This window comes from Xyrauchen texanus, chromosome 42 (genome assembly GCF_025860055.1).
Source record: "Xyrauchen texanus isolate HMW12.3.18 chromosome 42, RBS_HiC_50CHRs, whole genome shotgun sequence".
In the NCBI taxonomy this organism is placed as follows: domain Eukaryota; kingdom Metazoa; phylum Chordata; class Actinopteri; order Cypriniformes; family Catostomidae; genus Xyrauchen; species Xyrauchen texanus.
The window spans coordinates 26,374,469-26,399,213 of NC_068317.1; the positions used below are offsets into that span (position 1 = coordinate 26,374,469).

Below are 24,745 nucleotides of genomic sequence, written 5' to 3' on the forward strand. Positions count from 1 at the left end.
CGTCGTATTGGGTAAATCTAAGAGTTCAGAGTGGGAATCGCCCTACAAAAAAGGTATCGATGCCTAGTTGGGAATATGAGAAAAAGAGTGCAATAGTTTTGGATGGAGTGTGGGGAAATTAGTAAAAGATATGAGACTGGAAGAATTTAGATATGCTCCAATAATTCCTTTATCTCCAGTGCCATTGTGGGTTATGCCCCAACCAGAAGTTGATCTAAATGTATTAGAAAGGAGGCAAAAGGATGGTCCATATGTAACGGGAGCCAGCTGGTAGATAGCTGTGCAGTGTGTAAACCTCACTCTCCTGACCTCAAGAGGTGCACTAGCGACTGACGCTAGAGGCTGTAGCCTTTAGCCTCCTTGTTAGATCACCCGCCTCCCATGCCGGAGACTTAGGTTCGAGTCCCGTACGGAGCGAGTAGAACAAGAGTGTCAGACATATGATGCTGAGGTATATGATGTAAGGGAGTATGTGGAGTCTAGATATGGGAATTATATGATAATTTATACGGATTCTTTGAAAGATCCAAAAACAGGTCATGTGGGTGCTGCATTCATAATTCCAAAGTTAAAAGTGTATAAGAATAACATGATTTCAGATTACCTATCAGTGTATACTAGAGAGATGTTTGCAATAATTATGGCAAAAAGGTGGATTAGTGAAGTTAAAATATCTAAAGCAATAATATGCTCATATTCTAGTTCAGCTCTAATAAGTCTGAATGAGCAGAAGTCAGAAACAAGACAAGATATGATAATAGAGATTTTTCAAGAATTATATTTTCTTCAGTTAAATGGTATAAAAGTACAGTTTGTGTGGGTTCCGGCTCATATTGGGGTGAGATGTAATGAAGAGGCAGAAGTTTTAGCAAAAAAGTCCATAGAGAGAGAGAGAGAGAGAGAGAGAGAGAGAGAGAGAGAGAGAGAGAGAGAGAGAGAGAGAGAGAGAGAGATAGTTGATATCCACATTCATTTTAGTAGGTCAGATATAAAGTCAATAATCAAAGTATATTTTGAAATTATGGCAACAGTATTGTGACACTGACACAAAAGGTAGACATTTGTATCTTATACAGTCAGTAGTGGGTAAGGGAAGAGTATCAGGTGGCAGGAGATTTGAGGATAACATAATTACAAGATTAAGATTGGGGCATACAAGGTTGAACAGTACAGGGCACTTAGTAGGCAAACATCCAACGTGTCTATGTGCGGTATGTGGTGTTAATGAAACAGTTGAACATGCTATAATGCACTGTAGGAAATATAGTGTTGAAAGGAATGATTGGAAGTATGAACTAGTAAATAAGGGTGAGCAGTTTACAATTAAAAATGTACTTAAACCAGGTAGAAACACAATTCCATTATTGTTACATTATTTGGGAAGTACAGTTTTGCACAAACGTATATACAATTATGTAGTTTTTCCCACCATTTATTTCCCCCCTCCATTTGGGATGAGTGTGGGAACGGAGGACCTGAACACGCAGCGAATAAGAATTAAGGGTGATTGTATAGGTTGGTGGAGCAATGTAAATCAGGAAACTGTATTTAGAGTGTCAATGGTTCATTTGGAATATAGGTGGCAGTAATGCACTTATGTCTGCGATCCGCCGTAAATAAACAAGATGAAGAAGAACTGGCTGCGTAGCAAAGCGTCAATACTTGTAGCCCCACCCAATCGCGTGTTGGCGTGTCTTCGTGCACGGCTTTCATCCAATCACACGCTTCTACGCATAAAGACCGTCCACATCTCTGTGCGTGCATTGCAATTCACACATAATTGTTTTCTTTTTATTTTAGTGTGATGGCAATTTATTGTAGATGAATGGAGGTAAGCGTATACACTTTTTTCCCACTCTGTCAGCAGTTTATTTGACTTTTCTGTGTGTTTGGCCTGACTTTGTTTTATTGCCCGTGCCATGCGCAAAGATCAACTAGGAAGTACCTGCTGAATTCAATGTAAAGGTGAATGTGGTCGCTTTCAGTGTACTGTTGACCCTTGGTTTTTGGCATATGATCGATTTTATCCCCACTTTGCCTCCCTTTAAGTATCACTTATTTGTATGGTCTTTATCATTGGAAGCCATCAGCCATCAGCCCCAGGCGCGGGACTAAACGCTGTGTGCAAGATAGAAAAACATGACCTTGAACCGTGTATCTAACATTAACTCTATGTCATCAAATCATGCACATACAATTTTTGTCGGTGCAAATAAGCAGCTGTGTATATAAATACAGCCCGTGTTCATGATTGCTGAAACTCTAGAGTAGACAAAGTTTCAGGGCTGCTTTGAAACAAGTAACAGTTGCTGCCATGCTTATCTTTATTTGCAGGCTTCTAAAGAGACACTGATTAGACAACAGAGATGTACTGTAAAATTCTGTAACACTCATTTACCTCTGTATTGTTTTTTTTTTTTTGGGGGGATTTGAGGTATGGACATGAAGTTAAGCACTCTAGATTTAAAAAAAAAAAACAAACAAACAAAAAAACATGGTATTACCTGTTTTTTCCTCATGTACCATGCTAATAACTTAGGTAAAGTTGTTTTTAAGTTGGACATTCGACAGACAAAGTTAGGGAGAGTCTTTAAAGTGTGACATGGACAAAGGCCGGTGAAAAACAGATTAATCTGTGGCTATAAAAACATGTGTAGCTTTATCCTATATAACTTAGTATTGTCAAACAATCTGTTGGTTGTTGGAGATGAGATGGTTGGTGGATTTCAGGGCGCATTTAACTAATAGCTAACAGAAATAGATGCAAGACAGATTACATGACTTTTATTTTGGAATCGTAAATGTAGAGTTTAAAAAAAAGTATATTTAATATGTATTTTCAAATCTATATAACTTGTTCATGTGACCTGATGATGTCACACCGCCTGTTGTATTTTTACAAACACCTATAACACATCATACACTGATGACTTGGATTTTGCAAATATGATTTTGTATATTTTTTTATGCATTTTTTTTATATACACTCACCTAAAGGATTATTAGGAACACCATACTAATACTGTGTTTGACCCCCTCTCGCCTTCAGAACTGCCTTAATTCTAGGTGGCATTGATTCAACAAGGTGCTGAAAGCATTCTTTAGAAATGTTGGCCCATATTGATAGGATAGCGTCTTGCAGTTGATGGAGATTTGTGGGATGCACATCCAGGGCACGAAGCTCCCGTTCCACCACATCCCAAAGATGCTCTATTGGGTTGAGATCTGGTGACTGGGGGGGCCATTTTAGTACAGTGAACTCATTGTCATGTTCAAGAAACCAATTTGAAATGATTCGAGCTTTGTGACATGGTGCATTATCCTGCTGGAAGTAGCCATCAGAGGATGGGTACATGGAGGCCATAAAGGGATGGACATGGTCAGAAACAATGCTCAGGTAGGCCGTGGCATTTAAACGATGCCCAATTGGCACTAAGGGGCCTAAAGTGTGCCAAGAAAACATCCCCCACACCATTACACCACCACCACCAGCCTGCACAGTGGTAACAAGGCATGATGGATCCATGTTCTCATTCTGTTTATGCCAAATTCTGACACTACCATCTGAATGTCTCAACAGAAATCGAGACTCATCAGACCAGGCAACATTTTTCCAGTCTTCAACTGTCCAATTTTGGTGAGCTCTTGCAAATTGTAGCCTCTTTTTCCTATTTGTAGTGGAGATGAGTGGTACCCGGTGGGGTCTTCTGCTGTTGTAGCCCATCCGCCTCAAGGTTGTGCGTGTTGTGGCTTCACAAATGCTTTGCTGCATACCTTGGTTGTAACGAGTGGTTATTTCAGGCAAAGTTGCTCTTCTATCAGCTTGAATCAGTCAGCCCATTCTCCTCTGACCTCTAGCATCAACAAGGCATTTTCAGCCCACAGGACTGCCGCATACTGGATGTTTTTCCCTTTTCACACCATTCTTTGTAAACCCTAGAAATGGTTGTGCATGAAAATCCCAGTAACTGAGCAGATTGTGAAATACTCAGACCGGCCCGTCTGGCACCAACAACCATGCCACGCTCAAAATTGCTTAAATCACCTTTCTTTCCCATTCTGACATTCAGTTTGGAGTTCAGGAGACTGTCTTGACCAGGACCACACCCCTAAATGCATTGAAGCAACTGCCATGTGATTGGTTGATTAGATAATTGCATTAATGAGAAATTGAACAGGTGTTCCTAATAATCCTTTAGGTGTGTGTGTGTGTGTGTATGTGTATATGTGTGTTTATATATATATATATATATATATATCTCCTTTATAATTAGTGGTGCACTGATCAAGAAAAATTTTAGTCCGATCTCAGTTTTTTTTAACACTAAGATTAGCGATACCAATACTAATTTTTTTTAAAAGTGCCCTTTGCCACACTTTTGCAAGTTATATTGTGCAGTTATTTGTTTATGCCCCATACATTAAACTTACGGTAACACTTTACAAAAAGGTTTGCAATTACCTGCATGCTGCAAAAAAGATCGGCCCTGATTCTAGGGCCGTACGCCTATCACTGACTTAAGATGAAGATCGGCCAATTTAGATTGGTGCACCCCTACATATAACCTCCTGGTCATGTGACCTAGTGATGTCAGACCACCAGTAATGCATCCATACACACCTGACACACATCTTACACTACTTGGATTTTGGAAATATTATTTTGTGTATTTCTTATGAATTTTTAAATGCATATTACGCTTTTGCTTCCTGTTTGGAGGTGACACGGATAGAGCAGGGTCTTGACAAGTCAAAGAGCATGGGTTCAAATCCCATGTCAGGGAACATCTAAACTACAAATTATGGTCACTTATTAAAATTGTTGATTTCTGCATATTAAATGGCAGCAAAGCAGTTTGAGATGTGGCCTTCTGTGTAGTACAACTTCTTTGCCATGATTCATTAAGGTAGGCATGCTGGTAAAACGGTTCAGGACTGGCCTGTGCCAAAGGAAGTTGGTTGACTTTTAAATATTTTAGAAATTGAAATTCATAAAAAATACACATTTTAATTAATTTTATTATTAATATAAGATGTGTTATAGGTGTTTATGAAAATATTACTGGTGGTCTGACAACATCAGGACATGTGACAGGATTTTTTATGGATTTGAGACTAGGGGCTGAGGTGGGTCAGAGCAGGCATAATTTATTCTGGCTTGTATGTGGCTTTGCGCAGACAGAGCAGGTGTAACTCAGCTGCGTAAAGACGCCTTAATAATTATCATTGCAAAGTTGAGTTTTGCTATAACTATCCATTCATTTCAGGTTCTCAAGAAGGCAGAGGTTGTGTTAGTGCTACTCTCAGTGTGTTTAGAGACAGTCATTTCTTACGGTGATGGAAAGGTGACCGTGGCTTGTGGGAACATGACGCCGCAACATGGTTATGATCCCAGCACAGAAGATCCTCCATACGACATCAAAGCGGACAAAATCAAATTCAGACCTGCTGATGAAATTAAAGGTAAGACTAAACTAGTGACGATAAATGGATGTATGTATATATATATGGATGGATGGATGGATGCACGGTGGCTCAGTGGTTAGCACTGTCAGCAAGAAGGTCCTGGGTTTGAGTCCCGGCTCGACTAGGGCATTTCTGTGTGGAGTTTGCATGTTCCCCCTATGGTTGCATCGGTTTGCTCTGGTTTCCCCCACAAGCCCAAAAACATGCAGGTTAAGCACATTTGAGACTCTAAATTGCCCTGTATGTGTGTGTGAGTGACATTCCTCCAGCTACTGGAAGGTGTAAATCTAAGCCAAGTCAAACATATATATATATGGACTATTAAGCAGTGGACCCTGCACCTATGCGGGACAAAAACGCTATGAGAGTGAGAGTTAACATTTAAAGAAAATCTTATCAAATGTTGTTACCATTTACAGTGACATTATCAGTGGCTGCTTCAGGGAGCACATCCCACTTCAAAGGATTCCTCATAGAAGCAAGGAATGCTTGGAATCTCAATGAAGCAGTTGGATCGTTTAAGTTAATAGATTCTACCATTTCTCAGCTTCTTCAGTGCGGTGAAAAGGATGTTAGTGAACACAGTCGTTTTTTCTTTATATTGAGAACAAAATGTTTATTAAAGGTGCACTCAGTAATTTTTTCCTCAATAAAATTTTACTAAAGTGAATTATAATTTTTAAACATTTGTTTAAAATCATAACCACTCATATTAGATCAGTAACCTTATAAAAGCCACCATAAAGTGGCTGCCATTTTTTAGAATCACATGACCAGCTGAATACTACTCGCTTAATCTTGGTAACCGTATTGTTATTGGACACTTTCACTCTTGGATTAAATGATTCATGGCTGATTGTGAATAGTGAATTTCTACAATGGCATCTGTAACTGAAAATGAATGATTTTGAATGATTCAATATCAACACCACTAGGTGTCAGTGTAAGTGCAAGATGATACAAACTAAAAGTTACTGAGTGCACATTTAAAGTTGATGTGTGATATTTGTTTTTCTTCTTGTATCCCATACTAGCTTAGTATGCAGAGTCAACTATAAGTGGGCCATGGTGTAAGTATGGGCCAGACTATCTGTAACCAGGGGGAGGTAGGGGGGTGTCTTCTGGAATCCATTTGGAAACAGTGACATCATCAGGTCACATGATCGGGAAATTATTTGGATTTGAAATTGTCAAAAATTTACAAAATGATGTTTCCAAATTTCAAGTTGTGTATGATGTGTTATACGTGTTTATGAATATATTACAGGTGGTGTGACATCAGGTCAAATGAACAATGAAGTAAAATTAAAATTTAGTATTTAAAAGAATTCCATAAAAATACACAAAAACATATTTCGACAAACAAAGCCGTGTAAGATATGTAGCAGGTGTGTATAAATACATTGCAGGTCGTGTGAGATGTTTAGATTAAAAAAAAAGCCAGAAAGATCAATAGATTTATTTCATTAAAGCATTCAGTTTACATTAAATAGTTATAACGGGGATATAAATCTTAAGAAAATATAAAATTATCTAAATCACAAAAATTAAATTTTTCAAATAACATCATAATTACTTTTTCTATTATGATTTACAGTGTTATCTGAACGAAACGCGGTGATTATTTTTGCAATTCCGTTTGGTGCTAGTGATGCAGAAAATACACACTTCAGCTTTAAAAGACACATTTTAGCTACGTTTTTGTATTAAAAATGATTATTTATTGACTCAAAGCAGTTGGTTACCATAAAAAAGTATCGTATAAAGCCAATTCATTGCCATAATTTATTGAGTGCACTGTATGTAATGTATTTTCTATATTCAAAGGGCTCCGCTATAAGTCATACCAGTGATTCCCATAAGGCTGAGGTCCAGGTGATATGGATTGCGCCACAAGGCTCTCCTCCCAGTGTGCAGTTTCTGTAAGTGTTCAAATGCTTTTTCATTTTTAGGCAACTTTCTGATTGCGATACTTGATGTCGGTTGGGTTGTTTTTTTGTTTCAGGGTAACTGTTGTCCGAAAGTACAAGGATTATTGGGTGAGAATTCCAGGTCCAGTGGTGTCGCAAAATGGTGTAGCTCCTCCCCCAGCACAAAGTACCATTGGTGGTTCCATTGGTGCCGAAATCACAGTGCCTTCCTCAACGCTGTCTAAATCGGTAAATATTTTTATTAGATTAGATTCTAAATGATCAAAAAAAACTTTGTCATTGTGCAAAATACAAGTACAGAGCTAATGAAATGCAGTTAGCATCTAACCAGAAGTGCAAATAGCAGTATGTATATATATATATATATATATATATATATATATATATATATATATATATATATATATATATATATATATATATATATATATATATATATATATATATATATTATTATTTTTTTTTTAAGAGTGCAAAGTTATGAGGTAGAGAAGCAGAGACAGAGTTATTTCAGATATCTGAACACAATGTCCATTCTCGTCTCCTCTTCAGTTCACTTCTGAGGGCTGTGGAATCAAGAAGTCCTGTTTGAGAAATCCAGCAGGTTGTGACCCACAAAATGACACATCATGCCACTTCTTGTCCTTTTGGACAGAGAGCAGAAGTGTTGTGTTTGAGCTCAGTGGACCTGCAGAGGGTTATGTGTCCTTTGCCTTATCATTGGACAAATGGATGGTAATGAATACATTAAGTTGCAGTACTTTATATTTAATTTGGTCAAATAGAAGACATTAATTTGACTGCTTATAGCCAGCCAATCTCTGATGATTCAGTTTTGAAATATTATTTTCCTTTTGAATGACTAATAGAATGCCTTAGTATATATTATAGCAATGTGTTCTGCAATTTAGGGGAACGATGACGTCTATATGTGCATAAGAGATACAGACAAAGTTGATGTCAAGGCTGCATATGTTCTTGGAAGGACACACCCTGAAATCTCTTCAGAGGTACTCACTGACACTTAACAGCAAAATGTCTTACAAACAGCAGACAGTGGCTCAAAGGTAAAAAAAAAAAAATAAATAAAAGAAAAAAGAATTAAATACTTAAGGGAGAGTTCACAAAAAAATACAATTCTGTCATCATTCACCAGTAACCGTTCACTTTCAGTGTATAGAAAAATGTGTAGTGTACGTAAGTGAAGGGTGACTGAGGCTAACGTTCTTCCTAAAATCTCCTTTTGTGTTCCACAAAAAAAAAAAGAAAGTCCATCACATCTGGGATAGCATGAGGGTGATTTATTGATGACAGAAGTTTAATTTGTGGGTGAACTATCCCTTTAAAGGGATAGTTCTTTCTTCAGCTGAACACAAAAAAAAGATTTTTTGAAAAATAACAAAAGTGAATGAGTATCATACCTTTGTAGCTACACAAATCACATAAAGTAATCCATATGACTCTAATGGTTAAATCCTAATCTTCAGAATCAATATAATAGGTGTGGTTGAGAAATAGAACAATATTTAAGTTATTTTTCACTCTAAATCTCCACTTTAACTTGCACATCTAAAAGTGAAAGTGAAAGTGGAGATTTATAGTAAAAAAAGGACTTACATTTTGATCTGTTTCTCACCCACACCTATTATACCATATCTGAAGATATTTAACCACTGGAGTCTAATGGATTATTTCTGTGTTACCTTTATGTGATTTTTGGAGCTATAAAGTTCTGATCACCATTCATTTGCATTGTATGGACCTACAGAGCTGAAATATATTTTATACAAATCTTTGTTGGTGTTCTGCTGAAGAAATGAAGTCATATACATCTGGGATGGCATGATGGTGAGTAGAAGATGAGAGAAGTTTCATTTTTGGGTGAACTATCTCTTCAAATCATATCAATATAACTCTAAAATCTTTGAAATTTGGATTTGTTTCTTGATTTTGGATTTGTTTCTAGAATTATCTGAAAGATACAGCATGGAGACTATCAGATGGAGTGATTCAGTGTAGCTTCAGCAGAGACATACAACTTCCAACTGACGATCCAAAGAGGTTTAGCCTGGACCAGATGTACTATATCTTCATGGCACATGGTCGAGCTCAAGAAGGTGAGAAGGTTATTTTGATTCTATTAGTTTTTTTTAGTGGTCTGTGGTGTCAACAATGTTTTTCGTTCACTCACTCTAGGGCGAACTCATCGTCATGACCGTCAACCTCTGATTTCGACCAATCAGAAACTTGTCACAGGACCTCCAGAGGATCTCAGTGGCTCTCGCTCGCCCCTGCTGATCAAATATCATGGTAAAGCTGAATATAAGCATTCGTAATGGGGTATCTAATTAATTAAAGCTAACAGCACTGTGATATACTGTCCATTTCAATACTAAACTAAATTATTTGTGGTGCTTTGAAAGGCAAGCATCACTAGAACAATTGCTCATAGTGTTCAACTTTGGCATGTTCCCACACTCGTCCCTCTCCATTTGTGCTATGGACATGAATGATACCTTTAATTTTTTTTGGGCTTGTTGAGGAGAGGTGTGATATTAATTTTCTAAGTGATCTGACCTACCTTTTTAAATTTGGTGAAAAAAAATCACATAGGTTTAACCTGAAGGAGGGACTAAAACCATATTTAGGAACCAAAATATTATAGAAATATCCTCCCCTGGGGTGTGGGCTCTTTTTCTGTCAGCAGTCAATTATAATAATAATCAAAAAATAAGATACGTTTAAATTTACTGTGTATGTACATATATGTTATATATTTAAAGGAAAGATTTGTCCAGATAAAGAGCAGAGACGCAATATCTGTATGCATCCATAGGGGCCATCATGCTGATCGCCTGGATGTCCACAGTCAGCGCTGGAGTCATCATGGCGCGATACTTCAAACCGGATTGGCCTGAAAGCAGTATTTTGGGACAGAAGGTCTGGTTTCAGGTACGAGCGTGTGTTCTCACTTGTTCTCAAATTTTCAAATGTGCATTATTTTCAAGGCTTTTTGTCTTCACAGTTACACCGAATGCTGATGACCCTTACTGTCCTGCTTACCTTGGTCGGCTTTGTTTTGCCTTTTATGTACAGAGGAGGATGGAGCAAGGTAACACATTCACACAAACACACATTTATATCTGTCTGTGAGGAATACTCATCCTTTAACAGTGTGTCATATTTTTGGAGGGTTTAAAGGAAGAGATATGGTGCTTATAATTTTATAAATGCAGTTACATTTTTCTTCTGTTAAATCATGTGTGTATGGTCCTTTTAGGGTTTATGATGTTACGTCACCATGGCAACAAAGTTATTGCATTTAACTATAGATTACACAGAAAATGATAGTAGCTATTTTTTCACATTAAAATAATTTTAACATGCATATTTTTTCACGTCTTGTGGCTTTACTTTTGAAACGGTGAGCATTTTAAGGTTTACCCATTTATTTGTATATATTTTAAAGAGGAGGGACAAGTCAAACTTAATTTTTGTGGTAATCAACATTATGCCATTTTATTTTTTTTGTATTAGTATGCAATGCATTTAAATAATAATAAAAAATAAAAAAAATCAAGAAAGGTTTTCCATTGAATTTCTTGAACTGTGTTTAATCCCTGATTGTGACCCACCATGTGGAATTAGTTTGGCCTGATTTTGAAAAACTTCCTTCCTTTTCTTCAGGGATTAATTAAACACTTTTTATGAAGTGTCTTATTAAATCTGGCTTATTTGTGCTTCAAGCTGACACATGTATCCATCCATAAGACTGAGCACGAGGGACACGTTTGTGACTTACCAGGGGGCATCTGTAGCACCTCTCTTGCCAAGTTTCTGTCATTTCTTTTGTGTAACCAGCAGAGGGCATCCTATTTCATGGCAGCAATGTGTCATCAAGCCCACCCACACAAAATAATACTCAACATTGTACTTAGACAGCCTTTGAAAAACTTAGGCCATTTCCTGTGTTCTTTATCAATGCTCATTTCCTTATGATGAAGTGCAAAACTCTGCAAGTTCAAATTTTGTTATGTTTTGTTATTAAATCAATTGTTGCCAACCTAAACATACACTGCTGACATTAATCTCTAATGTTGTCCACAGCGAGCAGGCATACACCCCTACCTGGGCTGCGTTGTCATGGCACTCGCTGTCATCCAACCTCTCATGGCACTTTTCCGACCTGCGCCAGATGCATCCAGGTAAAATCCTGAAATATGTGCACTGCACAGTACAGCCTGTCAAAGGCTATGTTTGGAATGGAATACTAATCTCCTTTATTTACCTTGCACAAAATACAGCACATACTGCAAAACTATTAGGAATTGCATGTAGTATGCAATTCCAAACTTACCCAAAGTTTCTGTTATATCATTTGTTACCAATCAATACAATTTTATGGTAACGTTTATCAATACGGATGCACTTATTAACAATAGTTACTTACATGAACTAACATTGAACAACACCTTTGCAGCATTTATTCATACATATTTAAAATGAGAAGCTGTATATTTTAACATTAGATAATGCATTTTAAATAAACATGAATTAACAATAAATTATTGTATTTTCATAAATGAACATCAAGATCAACAAATGCTGGGTGGGGCAATAAGAGGGTACGGTTAATGTGTAATTTCGTGAGTGGATACTGTTAATGTGTAATATCGTGATGCCTAATGCATTTATTAATGTTAACAAATACAACCTCATTGTAAAGTTTTACCTATTTTATAAATGTTAAACAGTGATGCTTTTCCAAAGTTTATGAACCAATTACAGTTTGTATTGCAATATTAATGGATTCAGATGGTAATGTTTAAAAATGTCTTGACTTTGTTTTTGTTTTTTCTGTGTGGTTTTAATATAACCTGCTCTCAGGAGATACATCTTCAACTGGATGCATTTTGGAACCGGCACATTAGCACAGGTCGTAGCTGGTAAGCACCAATGCTGTGAATCTAAAATGTATATATATATTTATTTTGGCACATATCCATATGAATAGCTATGATAACAGCAGATAGTGGCTCTGTGCATTTAAAAACATTGAGTTGTGTTTATACCTCGATTAAATGCCGATCTGTTTTCACTATCATTGTTCTGATAAGACATTGCAATTGTTAACTATCTGATTAGCTATCAGTAATGTTATATACCAATTATGTGTGTTATATAATAACTATGAGCTTTTATGGCAGGTCGTCTTGTTTTTATGGCTCTAGTTCTGATATTGTTTAAATAATATGATTTAGAATTATAGATATCCAAAGCACCTGAATACATTTGTTAGACAACAGAGGCTACCATAACCGACATGTGTGTTTATTCCTGGTTTAGTTGTCACCATATTCCTCGGCATCCATCAGCAAGCTCTGGTCCTACCTGCTCCCTGGTCCACAGGTGTCCTGGCTTCCATTGTGGTCTGGTTTGTGCTGGCAGATTTGATTCTGGAAGTCCACAGAAGGGGCTTTTTACCTATAGGTCAGTGATCCACCCTAAATCATGTTGCATATTCTCTGCCCAAATATTTCAGTTGTGTCCTCGGCATGCGCACGTCCTTTCAGAGCAATTATGTTCTGTTGTAACATTTAACGTGTCTTTAATTGTATGCAGGAAATCAATTGTGCAAGATTAATCCATTAAATGGGAAATGTTTTATGATGCTGCATTAGGACATTAGTTGACATGTTGAATTCAATGCTAATCAGTTTGAAATGCCATAATCTTTAGAGCAAACAACCTGTTCTATACTAGAAAATACCAAAATGACAGCAGGTTATTTGTGAATGATTTTTGCTTAACTTTAAGCTGTCTGGTATATAAAAGGTCATCATTGTATGTATTCCAGGAAAGCATTTCAAAAACGTTAAAATCTACATGGAACACGTTAATTCTGAGGACAAAGAGGAGATTGTTTTTGTTCCTGGGGAGAATGAGACTTCTAGCGCAGTGAGTTGGGTTTCTGTTTTTTTCCATAGAGAGCCCATTTCATTAATATTAAATGCTGATATATCCATTGTGGTTTTCTCTCTCCAGGAATCTTTATTCAAAAACATAGTTCTGGCTATTTATCTCTGCGGAAATCTGGCATTTCTGACTTTTCTCCTTTGGAATATCAGTGAAGTATGATGCGCTCAAAGCATTTTTCACATTTGACCTCACAAATGCTCTAGTTGTGCCTTTTGTTAAAAAAAGAAAAAGCCAAAGATGCAGGAAGTAAGGTTGATTTATGACTCATCGTGTTATGTTTGATTATTACAAATAATCTTGAAATTAGTCTAATTTGAAATTATATGTTCATTACCCTAGATCAGGGGTGCCCAATACGTCGATCGCGATATACCAGTCGATCGCAATGGCAATGCTGGTAGATCGCACAAAATTTAAATGTGCTTTCTTTAAATTTTTATACAAATAAATATGATGTCTTTCCTTCTTTTAGCTTCTGTCTGACTTGAACTTGCCGAGTAAATTTTGACCAGGCGAGATTTGTTTATTCAGTTGCCATGACAACTAGGTTCGCGCCCTCCAAAGGCTTCTGAGAACAGAGCGCGAAATTGCAAAGCTAGCAGTGTTTGAGACTAGCTACCAGCAGCTACTGCCCTGATTATGCAAAACTGTCTGTTTCCATTCAGTACAAGTCATCAGAATAAGGTAAATGTCCTGGCTATTGTAATCTATTGTGCTGTAGGTGTTTTTGGTTTAGTGTTAAAACTGGATGATGTCAACATTGAACATTATTTTATTGTTTTAAATTCATTTGAAGATGAATTCCATGTAGGGATACATGCAGTAGTCCCAACAAGCATTTTTTTAAATTTTTTTGAATTTTTTATGAAACTGTTTTTTTAGTTGGTAGATCTTATTGAGTTGGTCATTTAAAAGTAGTTCATCACGCAAAAAAGTGTGGGCACCCCTGCCCTAGATGTAGGAGTGCTTTCAGATGTAGTTGATTGTTTTGCACTGCTTTTAATTTGCATTACGCAAAAGTTTTATCGTTCATTTTATATGTACATTATGAGCTTGTAATATTAACAGCTGATCTGCTGATTTAAGTTTGTCATGTCGTGTGCTTTTTATCTCTTTTCTTGTATCTAAAGTATATTTTATTTCCTCGCATTGACAATAATGTTTACAGATCTGCGAGCCGTGTTTTAAGTAATTAAACCACACTTGCTTCTGAATATGCCTTTTATAAATGCTATGGACAAGTGGCGCCAAGAAGTTTTTTTGTAATACCCTATTTTAGATGAGCACATCTAAGTGCGTCTCCTGTTGATTTGTGGATTTTAAGTCTGTTACTGTTGCCTGAGATGTAAACATTCACATTGACACAAAAGACAAATGGAATGGACAAATTCAGTTCAGTACAACGGCCGAATGTTGTTCAGATGAAGTGGACCATTGATTCAAACATTTGCAATGTGACAATCTACTGATCTGTTATATTATAATATACACATTTTAAAATTAAATATGTGCATAATTTGGCTACTGGTTTTATCTTGTAGAGTGATTCCAATCCAGAAATATTGTGAATTTTCTGCAGTTTACAGTTTAAGATATTTACATTTAATAAATAATATACCCGTAAGTAGACTTACTTTAAAGGAAAATGATCAATATGCATTGTGTTCATGTGTGTATGTTGTGTAATGGGTACTTAAGCCTTACTGATGGGGCTGTGAGGTTACTTATGATGAAGTTTTGTTAATCACTTTAGAATACCTGCATACATTTTTTTAATTAAATTAAATTCTCTCTGCACTGTCTATATGTTTAGTCTCGTGGGAAACTGAGCTGATGCCTCTCTGTTTAAAACTATCTTTTGGAAATGAGCTGTAGTTCATATAGATATGAAATAAATATCTTGCCATTTATTTATGTGAGGACATTTTTTAAAGTGCCATTTCAATATGGAGGCAATCTGGTGTTGCTGCCTGTAAACACATTTATTTGATGTAGGATAAACAGACTGTTTCTCTTTTTGCCTTTAGCGGACACATTTATTTCTGCATTTGTCATTTTTTTTAAATGGTAGGTAAAGCAAATATTGTCTTGAGACTGACTGGCATGGATTTACAGGTTAGCAAGCAATATTTGTGTTTTTGTAAGCATGGTGGTTTGACATACAAATCTTAAATATACAAATTATTTTTTGAGGACAACAAATTGCAAAGCAACCGGTTTTTGGTAACAAGTTATTATAAAATAGATGATCCCCTAAGATCACTATTATTCCTAAATCATTTTAAGAACAGGACCTTCAAAAACGTCAAAAATGTTCCTCCATTTAGACATTCCTACAGCAATCATAGTCAAATCTAGAATAATTCTTAAAAAAAGAAATCTCTCAATTATGTTTCTTTTCGAAATTGATTTGTTTTCTAAAATATTCAACTAAATACATCCATTTCGAATACATTGTAACTTGATGTTCATACTAAAATGCTATTTCATATTTTCATATAATTCAGGGATATACACACATTGCCTTACAAGAAAATACATTATGAATATACAGTACATATGCTCCTTGCCTTCATAGACAAAACACTTAAAATATGGTTTATAAGTCTCTCAATGTACCTCAACAAAGAGGAATCACAAAAATGGATAAAACGGTACATTCAAATAACATTTAGGCATCTTGGCTTACACAGCAGTATAATAATGGATCATTAACAAAGTTACAGAAGCAGCAGTAGCGAGTGTATATGCTGTCACAATAAACAAACTGACTTTGAGCATTGAAAGTTCTCTTTAAGTAAAACAGCTGCAAATTGACGATCATTGTCTATTCTGTTTGTTTACTCGGTGTTCGCAAACTCCCCTGCCTCCCAGCGCAAAGCCATGGCACTTTTACGTCGGCCTCCTGTATAGGGCTCAGGAAACTAGTGAGAAAACAAAAGGGATCTTTATTTAGCATTTTAGTTACAACAATTTTAGAAATGTTTCCAAACCCCTCTTCTTATTGACAAATTCATCCAGATCTGACAAGAGCCCATAAAGGGATAGTTCACCCAAAAATGCAAATATCTCATCATTAAATGATGAGATAACATTTTAAAGCTAAAGCAAAGTCACATAAGTCAGCATAAAAGTAATCCATTAGACTCCAGTGGTTAAATCAATATCTTTGGAAGTGATGTGATTGGTGTAGGTGTATTCTTCTGAATATAATAATTTGTGTTCTGCAGAAGAAAGGAAGTCATACATATCTGGGATGGCATGAGTGAGTAAATGATGAGAATTTTCATTTAGGATGAACTATTCCTTTAAAGTGATAGCTTAGCCATAATATAATATGTCATCATTTTCCAACCCTCATGTTGTTCCAAACCCTTGTTACCTTCTGTATTCTGTGGAACACAAAAGATGTTATACAGAATGTTAGAGACTGATGGTCTCTGTCACAACTCTCTTTCAAATATGGAGAAAAAAAACCCACATTCATTGACTTAAAGGAGACCTATTATGCCCCTTTTTACAAGATATAATATAAGTCTCAGGTGTCCCCAGAATGTGTCTGTGAAGTTTCAGCTCAAAATACCCCACGGATAATTTATTATACCATGTTGTAAATGCCTCTTTTTGGGTGGAATCAAAAACGTGCTGATTTCGTGTTTCTCTTTAAATGCAAATGAGCTGCTGCTCCCCGCCCCTTTCCAGAAGAGGGCTGTGCCTTTACAACTCCTGCTTCAGATACTACAGCAACAACAAATCAGAACCAATATGACTGATAGCGTAAATACCGGAGTTCAGCCATATATGTATGAATATGTGTATGTATATGTATATGTACAGTGCATCCGGAAAGTATTCACAGCACTTCACTTTTTTCCACATTTTGTTATGTATTTTGACACATTGTTTTTGATTAATAGAAATATAAGAAAGAGGAGTGGGTGGACTTTTAAAATTGTAGGGTGGTTGTGTACACACTGCCAACTAATTTATGTACAAACACCATGTAAAAGGGAATTTTGCATAATGGGTCCCCTTTTAAATAATGATTCAGGCAAACATTCTGTCTAAAATCTCCTTATTGTGTTGCATGAAAGCAAGAAAGTCATACGGGCTTGGAACAACATGATGGTGAATGATGATAGAATTTCCTATATTAATAATAATAATAATTCTGTTATACATGTTCAATGTGTATTATGTAATGGAATATAGGGGAGTTAACGTCCATCATGACATTTGTGAAAATAACAAGTTACTCACTATTTGAGTACTCTTTTAATTGGATACTTTCTTACTCTTAATCAAGTAATAATTTATGTTATTACTTTTACTTCTACTTGAGTAACTTTTTTAAGTAATTGTACTTTTACTTGAGGACAGTTTTTGGCTACTCTACCCACCTCTGAATATTTGTGATATTGCATGATTATTTAAAATGAACTTACTCTGAGATCACATGACAGAGCTGACTGATCGATTCTGCATGTTTTCATTGGAGAAGAAGGGGTTGATTTACATTTAATTGGCACATCATCTGAAATTATAAATGAATAGAGGTTATTTAACATTCATACATTTGGCAAACATGTTTATCCCAAGGTAATTTATCAGTATGTGTTTTTTTGGGAATCAAATCAATGACATCTGCATTTCTACCAGACAGTTGAGGTAAAGGAACAGGAACATAATGTCTTATCTTTATTACAGCATTATTTCACATTTGTTGTGTTTGCAGCTTCAGTGATGTAGTCATTACTTCAAGTCAATGTAAAATGATGAAAATGCTGTTTTGCTGTTGGCTGTACCTGAATATTTAAACAGTGAGCCATCCAGGCGATTTGGAGAAATCAGGTAATGATCCTTTGAGTAAATACTGGCCCTTTGTCGTTTTAGTTCCTCTTCTCGCAGCTTTACCGTTTCGATCTCCTCATCAACAAGAGATATCGTACTCCTGGACCTTAACTTAAAAAATGGGTTGTTGAGGAACATTTTCTCTTGGGTTTCCTCTGAAACACAATTCAGGTTGAACTCTGATGCACTGCGAATTATGAGGTTCGATGTCTCCAGAATGATGAGATTAGGGGGATCTTCTGATCTCCAGTCAGCAGATTTTGAGGACACCATCTTCCCATGTCGTGGACTTGGAGGGAAGGGCTCTGGTTCGAGGATGATAACGTTGTTGGCTGCCAAGTCTGGTTGCTGAGAGCCCTTGGTTGGTGAGGATGTAATGATGAAAGAAGGCATCGTGTAGCTGGGAGATTTGTGTATTCCATTGTCATCCTGGTGTTCAAATATCTTCAGTTTCTCATCGACTTCCTGGCATAGTTTTCCTGGGTTAAAACTGATGGATCTGGTCTTCATCTGTACACAGTCACTAGAGTATGATTTTGCCATCCCCCTCTCACGTCTCAGGTTTTCCTCACGTTCCATTGTTTGGCGAATCTCCTTCTCAATTGGGGTCTCTGGGTCATCATTCAGTGATCTGAAACTGGAATCATCAAGACCAGAATCCTCTGAACAGGGGCTGAACTGGGTATGCGCATAATCCTGTACAAGTGCTAAGCCTTCAAGGTCCCTCTTCGGCCTGTCAATATTACGGACAGGCGTGTACATGAAACTGTGACTGCTTTGGCAGGTCCCAGATCTCATTGTTGGTGTACTCGGATGGTGCATCAAGTTTTTTGTTTGCTCTTCTATCTCCAGCCACTGTTGCCGAGCAACTTTGAAATCCACATGTTCTGTACTGACATTCTCGCTCTTCGTTTCCTGGATCACACAATAATCTTTTGGCACCTTTTTGCTGGAATCAGATTTGACAGAATCAAATGAATTGCTTTTGTGGGATGCTGAGACTCGTCCAAGCTCCTCATCATCTTCGGAAATCTTGGACATGCCGTGGAACTCTGTGGAAGAGTTGTAAGTTATCTCTTGCAGTTGCAGAGTTGGCCCAGTCTCAGGTTGTTCTAGTACTTCTCTTACAGGCATCTCAGTCTCTTCGGTTTCCTTTGAATCTTCATCAGAATTTTGAACTTCAGGTTTTTGAATAAATAGTTCCTGTGCACTCAGCTCAAGGCTGTCAATGTAGGAATCATCATCTTCCTTATTAACAGAGGAAGAGAAAATGCTCCTCCACTTCTCATCGGCATCACTGTCGGATGATGCCTCTGCTATTTCAACCTGAAGACATTCGTCCAGTTCGGCTGGATCATGACAAGACTCCGTGGAAGTGTCTGATAGGACTTCCTCTCGGATGTAATGCTCCAGGATGGTTTCTTCTGGATCATCACATCCAAATCCTTCCAAGATGGGTTCTTCTGAGTCTGTACCCAAAGGGTCTAATGTATATCCATCGTTAATGACTTCTGGTTGGGGTAGAGTGTTCTCTAATGGTTCCTCTCTTGGTGAATCATCCTTCTTTTGTAAAACATCATTTTCATACACACTCTCAGCACTTGACGGAGTGTCTGAGATCGAAGAGGTAATTGACTCATTGCGATACAGTTCTTCTCGAGTGTCTTCCAAGACAAGCGCCTCTTTGGGACTGTGAACGTCTTCAAGTTCATCAGCCTTGGTCTCTGTGGGAGGTAGGCCTGCTAGAATGTCAACCACTACTTTCGTACTTATGGACTCTAATACATCAGCAGTTTCCTTGCTCTCAGGTAACTCAAACTGCGGGACTTCACAGTCTGTTATGTTTGCTGTGCCGCAGTGTTCACTGGTCTCCATGGTTACAGGCTCAGATAGGGACTTCAGTTCTGTATGTTCTGGGTTTTGAGGCTGAGAACAACCTGGAATTTCTTCCAGCCTATCCACCTCAATCGTAGCTCCCTGAAAGGAAAATGAATATGAAGAAGAAATTAAAACAGCAGTAAACAAAATCTCACTTCCCTAATCACCAAAACATTCACAGCACATCAAAGCTAATTTACACCCACTCAGCTTTGTTACAGATGTTATGTAAGGCTACATTTCTGAGAAAGTTTTTAATGCGTTAGTTCCTGGACTCTAGTGTTGACAGACAACCATGTCTTGTAATTGCACAACACTTCAAAAACCATATTAGTCACATGTGTTAGTTTCATTCTGTATAAAAGTCCTTACCTTTTGGACTGACTCAACTGCCAGATCATACCTTTTAGCATCTCTGTTTAACACAAATTTTCCAGTGTGAAAAATATTTGTCACTTTCTACAAGTAGTAAAATTTAAATTTGAAGCACTTTCCATTCCAATTTTGTATTTAATTGACACACTTACCCACAGTGACTAACAGTGCATTTAAGGTGTACATTTAATCAGTTTGAATGTTTCCTGAGTATCCAACCCATGACATTTGTGTTGCCAGGTGTAAGACCATTTCAGTTTTCAAGAGTAATGGACAAGAGATTTACTATTGCAGTGAATCATTTCCCAAGATAGGGGATAGTTGGCAGACAGTTGGCAGAATTAAGCAGATCCATTATGTAAGACTGCAGAACTGGATCTTCCTCACACATGGAATACTTTGTCCCAGCAAATAATCAGCATTGGCACAGGATCAGACCAGGAGAGGATAAGAAATGACAGAGAGGAAGAAAACACAAACGCACACAAACAAGTGCCGTCTGGTGCAGATGTTCAAGGGAAAGTTCACCCAAAAATAAAAATTATATTATTATTATTTAATACAGAATTTTTAATTATCATTATGTTGCACATACACTCCTGACTTTCTTCCATGGGAAAAAAAATTGACAGCTTCAGTTACTATTAACTTAAATTTTATGGAAAAAGAATTATGCGATGAAAGTGAATGCTGAGAATATAATATACTACCAGACATCTTTTGAGTTCCACAGAAGAAGAAAACTAGTCATATGGGTTTGAAACAGAAGAATAAGTAATTGAAGAATACATTTTTGGGGTTTACAGTTGTAATTAATTGATTTTTTTTTCATACTTCTGCATCCATATTTATTAGGCATATTTTGCATGACTGAAAAATCACAAAAAATGTTTTCCCTTGTTGATGTGATACTGCACAACATGACTGATCATGGCAACGCTGTTTCATTTACATGGATTTTTCTGATCTCTTTCGTACCGTCTGACAAGGGGATAAATGAAGTGCGATCAAATGCTCAAACTCTTTCTGACAGAAGAATTCAGCTGCCACATACTATTTCATCAATACATCAAAAACACAATAACACATTTTATACTGAACATTACATGATATCATAATAATAGGAAGATCGTACATACAGCAGTGCTTAAAATTCCCAAAGTTGTTTACACTGCTTTGGCTTGAAACAAATTTCATCCACCAGTTTGTGTACTGTTATCCTTGATTTATGTTTGGTATAATTAAGGCCACTGCAGGAAAACCTCTACAATCATTCAAAACTCGACCAGCATGCTCATGCGACCACTAAAATAGTCACAGTTATGTGAAATTACCATCCACTTCAGTGCCTGCCCATTTCACCACAATCAAGCTTGAAAAAAGGCACAAAGCCTCATCAAAATTACAAGCAATGTAGTGTTGACTGCCATGGCAACACCCCCACCAACAACTCCTCTAGCAGGCAGAACAACTCATCTGGCGAGACAACTTCCCCACGCTCACACCCTCTCCATCTTGGCTCTTGTGTCATGACAATCTGTATTCCATACATTATTCAGCGACAATAACATTTGCATGGAAGACAGAGGTACCAGCATGCCACAGTACCTACCGTGAGCTTTAGGAAAATCAGCCAGATGGAGATCATCTCAACCTTGCGAAGAATCTAACTTCCCCCTGAAATGTGGGCTTGGGTAAATGTGTGCTTTGGGAAAAAAGGAAAATCTCTGGATGCACGGATTGGAAGTGAACTTGCTCTGACAGTAGAGTTATTGACAGAAATGCCATTGTGAGTTGGTCTAATGTCACTAGTGTAGGCATGAGTGGCAACCCCAGGGCATCTTCCTATTACAAACACTCAACTCTGATTGGCTCGTCCAGTGTTTTCAACATTAGCCCTCATGGTAACAGCTGTAGTTTTGACCAACTAGTCAATAAGTGGCTTGTCAATAAGATTACATGTAAGAACTTCTGATGTCCTCACATGCCTCTTTGCAACACAGGAAGTTATGTCATGGGTATTGTGTCATGAGGGTGGAGCCATCCTTTTATCACCACTCGTGTACACTGACAAACTACTTTGTATTTTTATATACAGTATTTGAACATTTTGCAATAAACTTCAAATATATAGTTTAATATTTTAAATTAATGCCTTTAAATCAATAATTTTATATTGTACTGTTGTTTTAAAATGTATTACGTAATTAGAAATGCTTAATGGAATGAGTAGTTAATTTGCTTATGAAATAAATTAGGTAAAAATATTTTTATATTTGTCTACCCCCAAAGTTCAAAATAGGTTTTTGCTTCATGTCAATAGGAATGTGAGTTGTGTAATGTGAGAATGCCTGATCAGAAATTCTACAGTTAATATTTATGTAGCCTTAATCATGAAAATACAGCATTTAATGTTGTGTAAGCTACATCAAATGCCGCATGATAGAACTAAAAGCAACAAGTTAATTTAAAAGTTTCTGTTTGTAACTTTAGTTAGCATGTCAACCGATTAGCATGCTAAGCTAACATACCATCATGCATTCCAAATAGTTAGCAAGCTAATAAATGGTCCTACTAAGTTTGTACATATTTTTCATGTAATTAAATAGCTAATCTTACACGAAGTCTGAACCAAAGTCCTTGAAAAAGTGGGCTGTGACTGTTGCGCTCTATATATCAAATATGCACAGCATGTTTACATCAGTAATAAATGTTATCAAGAGATGAATTCTGAACTATTTCAGTAATGATAAGCTATGTGTGAGCAACAGCCATTGAAGGAGAATAGCATTTTAACTTCAAGGACACTCTCTTCGGAAAGAAATAATAACCCGTGGAATGTGAAGGGGGCATAACAGTAATGGGTGGTGAGGGGGGCAGAGTGTGGGTGGCCATTTAAACCTACAGACATATCTGACAGGCACTGAGCTTTTAGACTTCTCTGATACAGAATCACATTTTCAGGTGAGAAAAATGTCATTATGCAGTACAAGGACATTGTAGACAAAGATGTACCATAAATCTCTCAAAAGGAAAAGTCATTCAGGTTTGGAACAATATGATGGTAAGCAAATGATGACATTTTCATTTTTGGGTGAGAAATCTATTTAGGTAAGATGGGGAAAGAATCGCCACGGGATAAGATGTGTTTCTATTATGACATGCCTTCAATTAAAAATATGGGTGTCTTTATATGTATATATTCAAATGCCTGCACAGTATATAATTCATAGAATAAGTTTGCCTTTCAGATGAAGCTCTTTGACTGGAATTCTTTTATTTGATTTGCCTGTCATTATTCAGTTATTCAATTATTCAACTAAATTGTAAATGTAAATATTTACATAAATTATTAGATTTTATATTTTACTTTACATTTCAAAAATACATTACAAAGAATGATATCAGATGTGTTTGATACATTCTGTAAAAATCAGACGACACCTGGGACGAGTTTACCCTGGGGGGGCTTCTTGCCCCAGTAGTGGGGTTAGATGGCCCCTTTTCATAATTATTAATTTTGTGCTATGACAACAAAATGTGCACATTTTTCTATTTATTTCCTCTCCTTTTAAAGGATTGGCAGCTCTCTCCACTTGAGTCTTCTCTGCATTAAAAGGAGTGTAAAATGAGGCAGGAGATGTTCCATTTTCTAATCAGTTCCAGAGAGGACCCATCCTCTGTTTATCATTTACCTCAAGCACACACACACACACACTACACTCACACTTACACGCACACACACACTTACACATATATATATACACATATACACACACACACACACACACACACACACACACACACACACAAAATTACAGCTGAGAATCCCAGATCTGTTGGGATCTTCTCTGTCAGCATCTCAGATATTATATTCTGCAATATTTTATGTGTTTGAGGTTGTTACAAGTAGTCTGGGATGTGGTGGTGTGGGTGTGGTCGGGCGCCGGTTTGTGGGTGGAGAGCGGGTTCGGGAGATGGGAGTGTTTGGGATTTTCACCTGAAGGGAATTATTTCAAAAAGCTGTTTCCTATTGCTGTGAGAGCTCGAGAGGTACAAGAGGGAGCCAGATGCCAGAAGTGATCCAGATAGAGTGCCAGACCACGTAGACTGTATTTTGTGTTTGGGAGCTTCACTGCCAGGTTGAAGAACTGTAGTTTACGTTTGCTGAAAAGCGATTCTATTGTTTGTGTTATGTTACAGAGTGTGTTAAAATAAATTCACGTGTGTCAGAGAGGTGTAGAGACAGGACCCAAATGCAGAGG

At 37.0% G+C, this 24,745-nt stretch overlaps 2 protein-coding genes across 5 annotated transcripts in view; one reads left to right on the forward strand and one right to left on the reverse strand.

Annotated features, from left to right (window-relative positions):
* The first annotated feature begins 1,694 nt into the window (after window positions 1-1,694).
* Window positions 1,695-15,302, forward strand: LOC127634889 (putative ferric-chelate reductase 1). 2 transcript variants are annotated; one of them, XM_052114629.1, is made up of 16 exons: window positions 1,695-1,831; window positions 5,268-5,463; window positions 5,886-6,037; window positions 7,294-7,388; window positions 7,472-7,625; window positions 7,950-8,132; window positions 8,309-8,407; window positions 9,364-9,514; window positions 9,594-9,707; window positions 10,234-10,349; window positions 10,423-10,509; window positions 11,505-11,602; window positions 12,285-12,343; window positions 12,744-12,887; window positions 13,255-13,355; window positions 13,443-15,302. In XM_052114629.1, the coding sequence occupies exons 1-16, from the start codon at window positions 1,826-1,828 to the stop codon at window positions 13,533-13,535; spliced, it is 1,848 nt and encodes a 615-aa protein (XP_051970589.1). In that variant the 5' UTR covers window positions 1,695-1,825; the 3' UTR covers window positions 13,536-15,302. The 2 variants fall into 2 exon arrangements, with proteins under 2 accessions (XP_051970589.1, XP_051970591.1); XM_052114631.1 differs by lacking the exon at window positions 5,886-6,037.
* Window positions 15,303-15,366: 64 nt separating this feature from the next.
* LOC127634888 (palmdelphin-like) overlaps window positions 15,367-24,745 on the reverse strand; it is a 33,334-nt gene continuing 23,955 nt past the window's right edge. For 2 of the 3 annotated variants that reach the window (XM_052114624.1, XM_052114625.1), the window contains 3 exons: window positions 18,182-20,204; window positions 17,822-17,910; window positions 15,367-16,300 (listed from right to left, as the gene is read on the reverse strand). In XM_052114624.1, the coding sequence (XP_051970584.1) occupies window positions 16,217-16,300; window positions 17,822-17,910; window positions 18,182-20,204 (2,196 nt within the window). In that variant the 3' untranslated portion in view covers window positions 15,367-16,216. Of the gene's footprint in view, window positions 16,301-17,821; window positions 17,911-18,181; window positions 20,205-24,745 lie in introns of those variants that run through there. The other variant, XM_052114628.1, reaches the window with a different exon arrangement.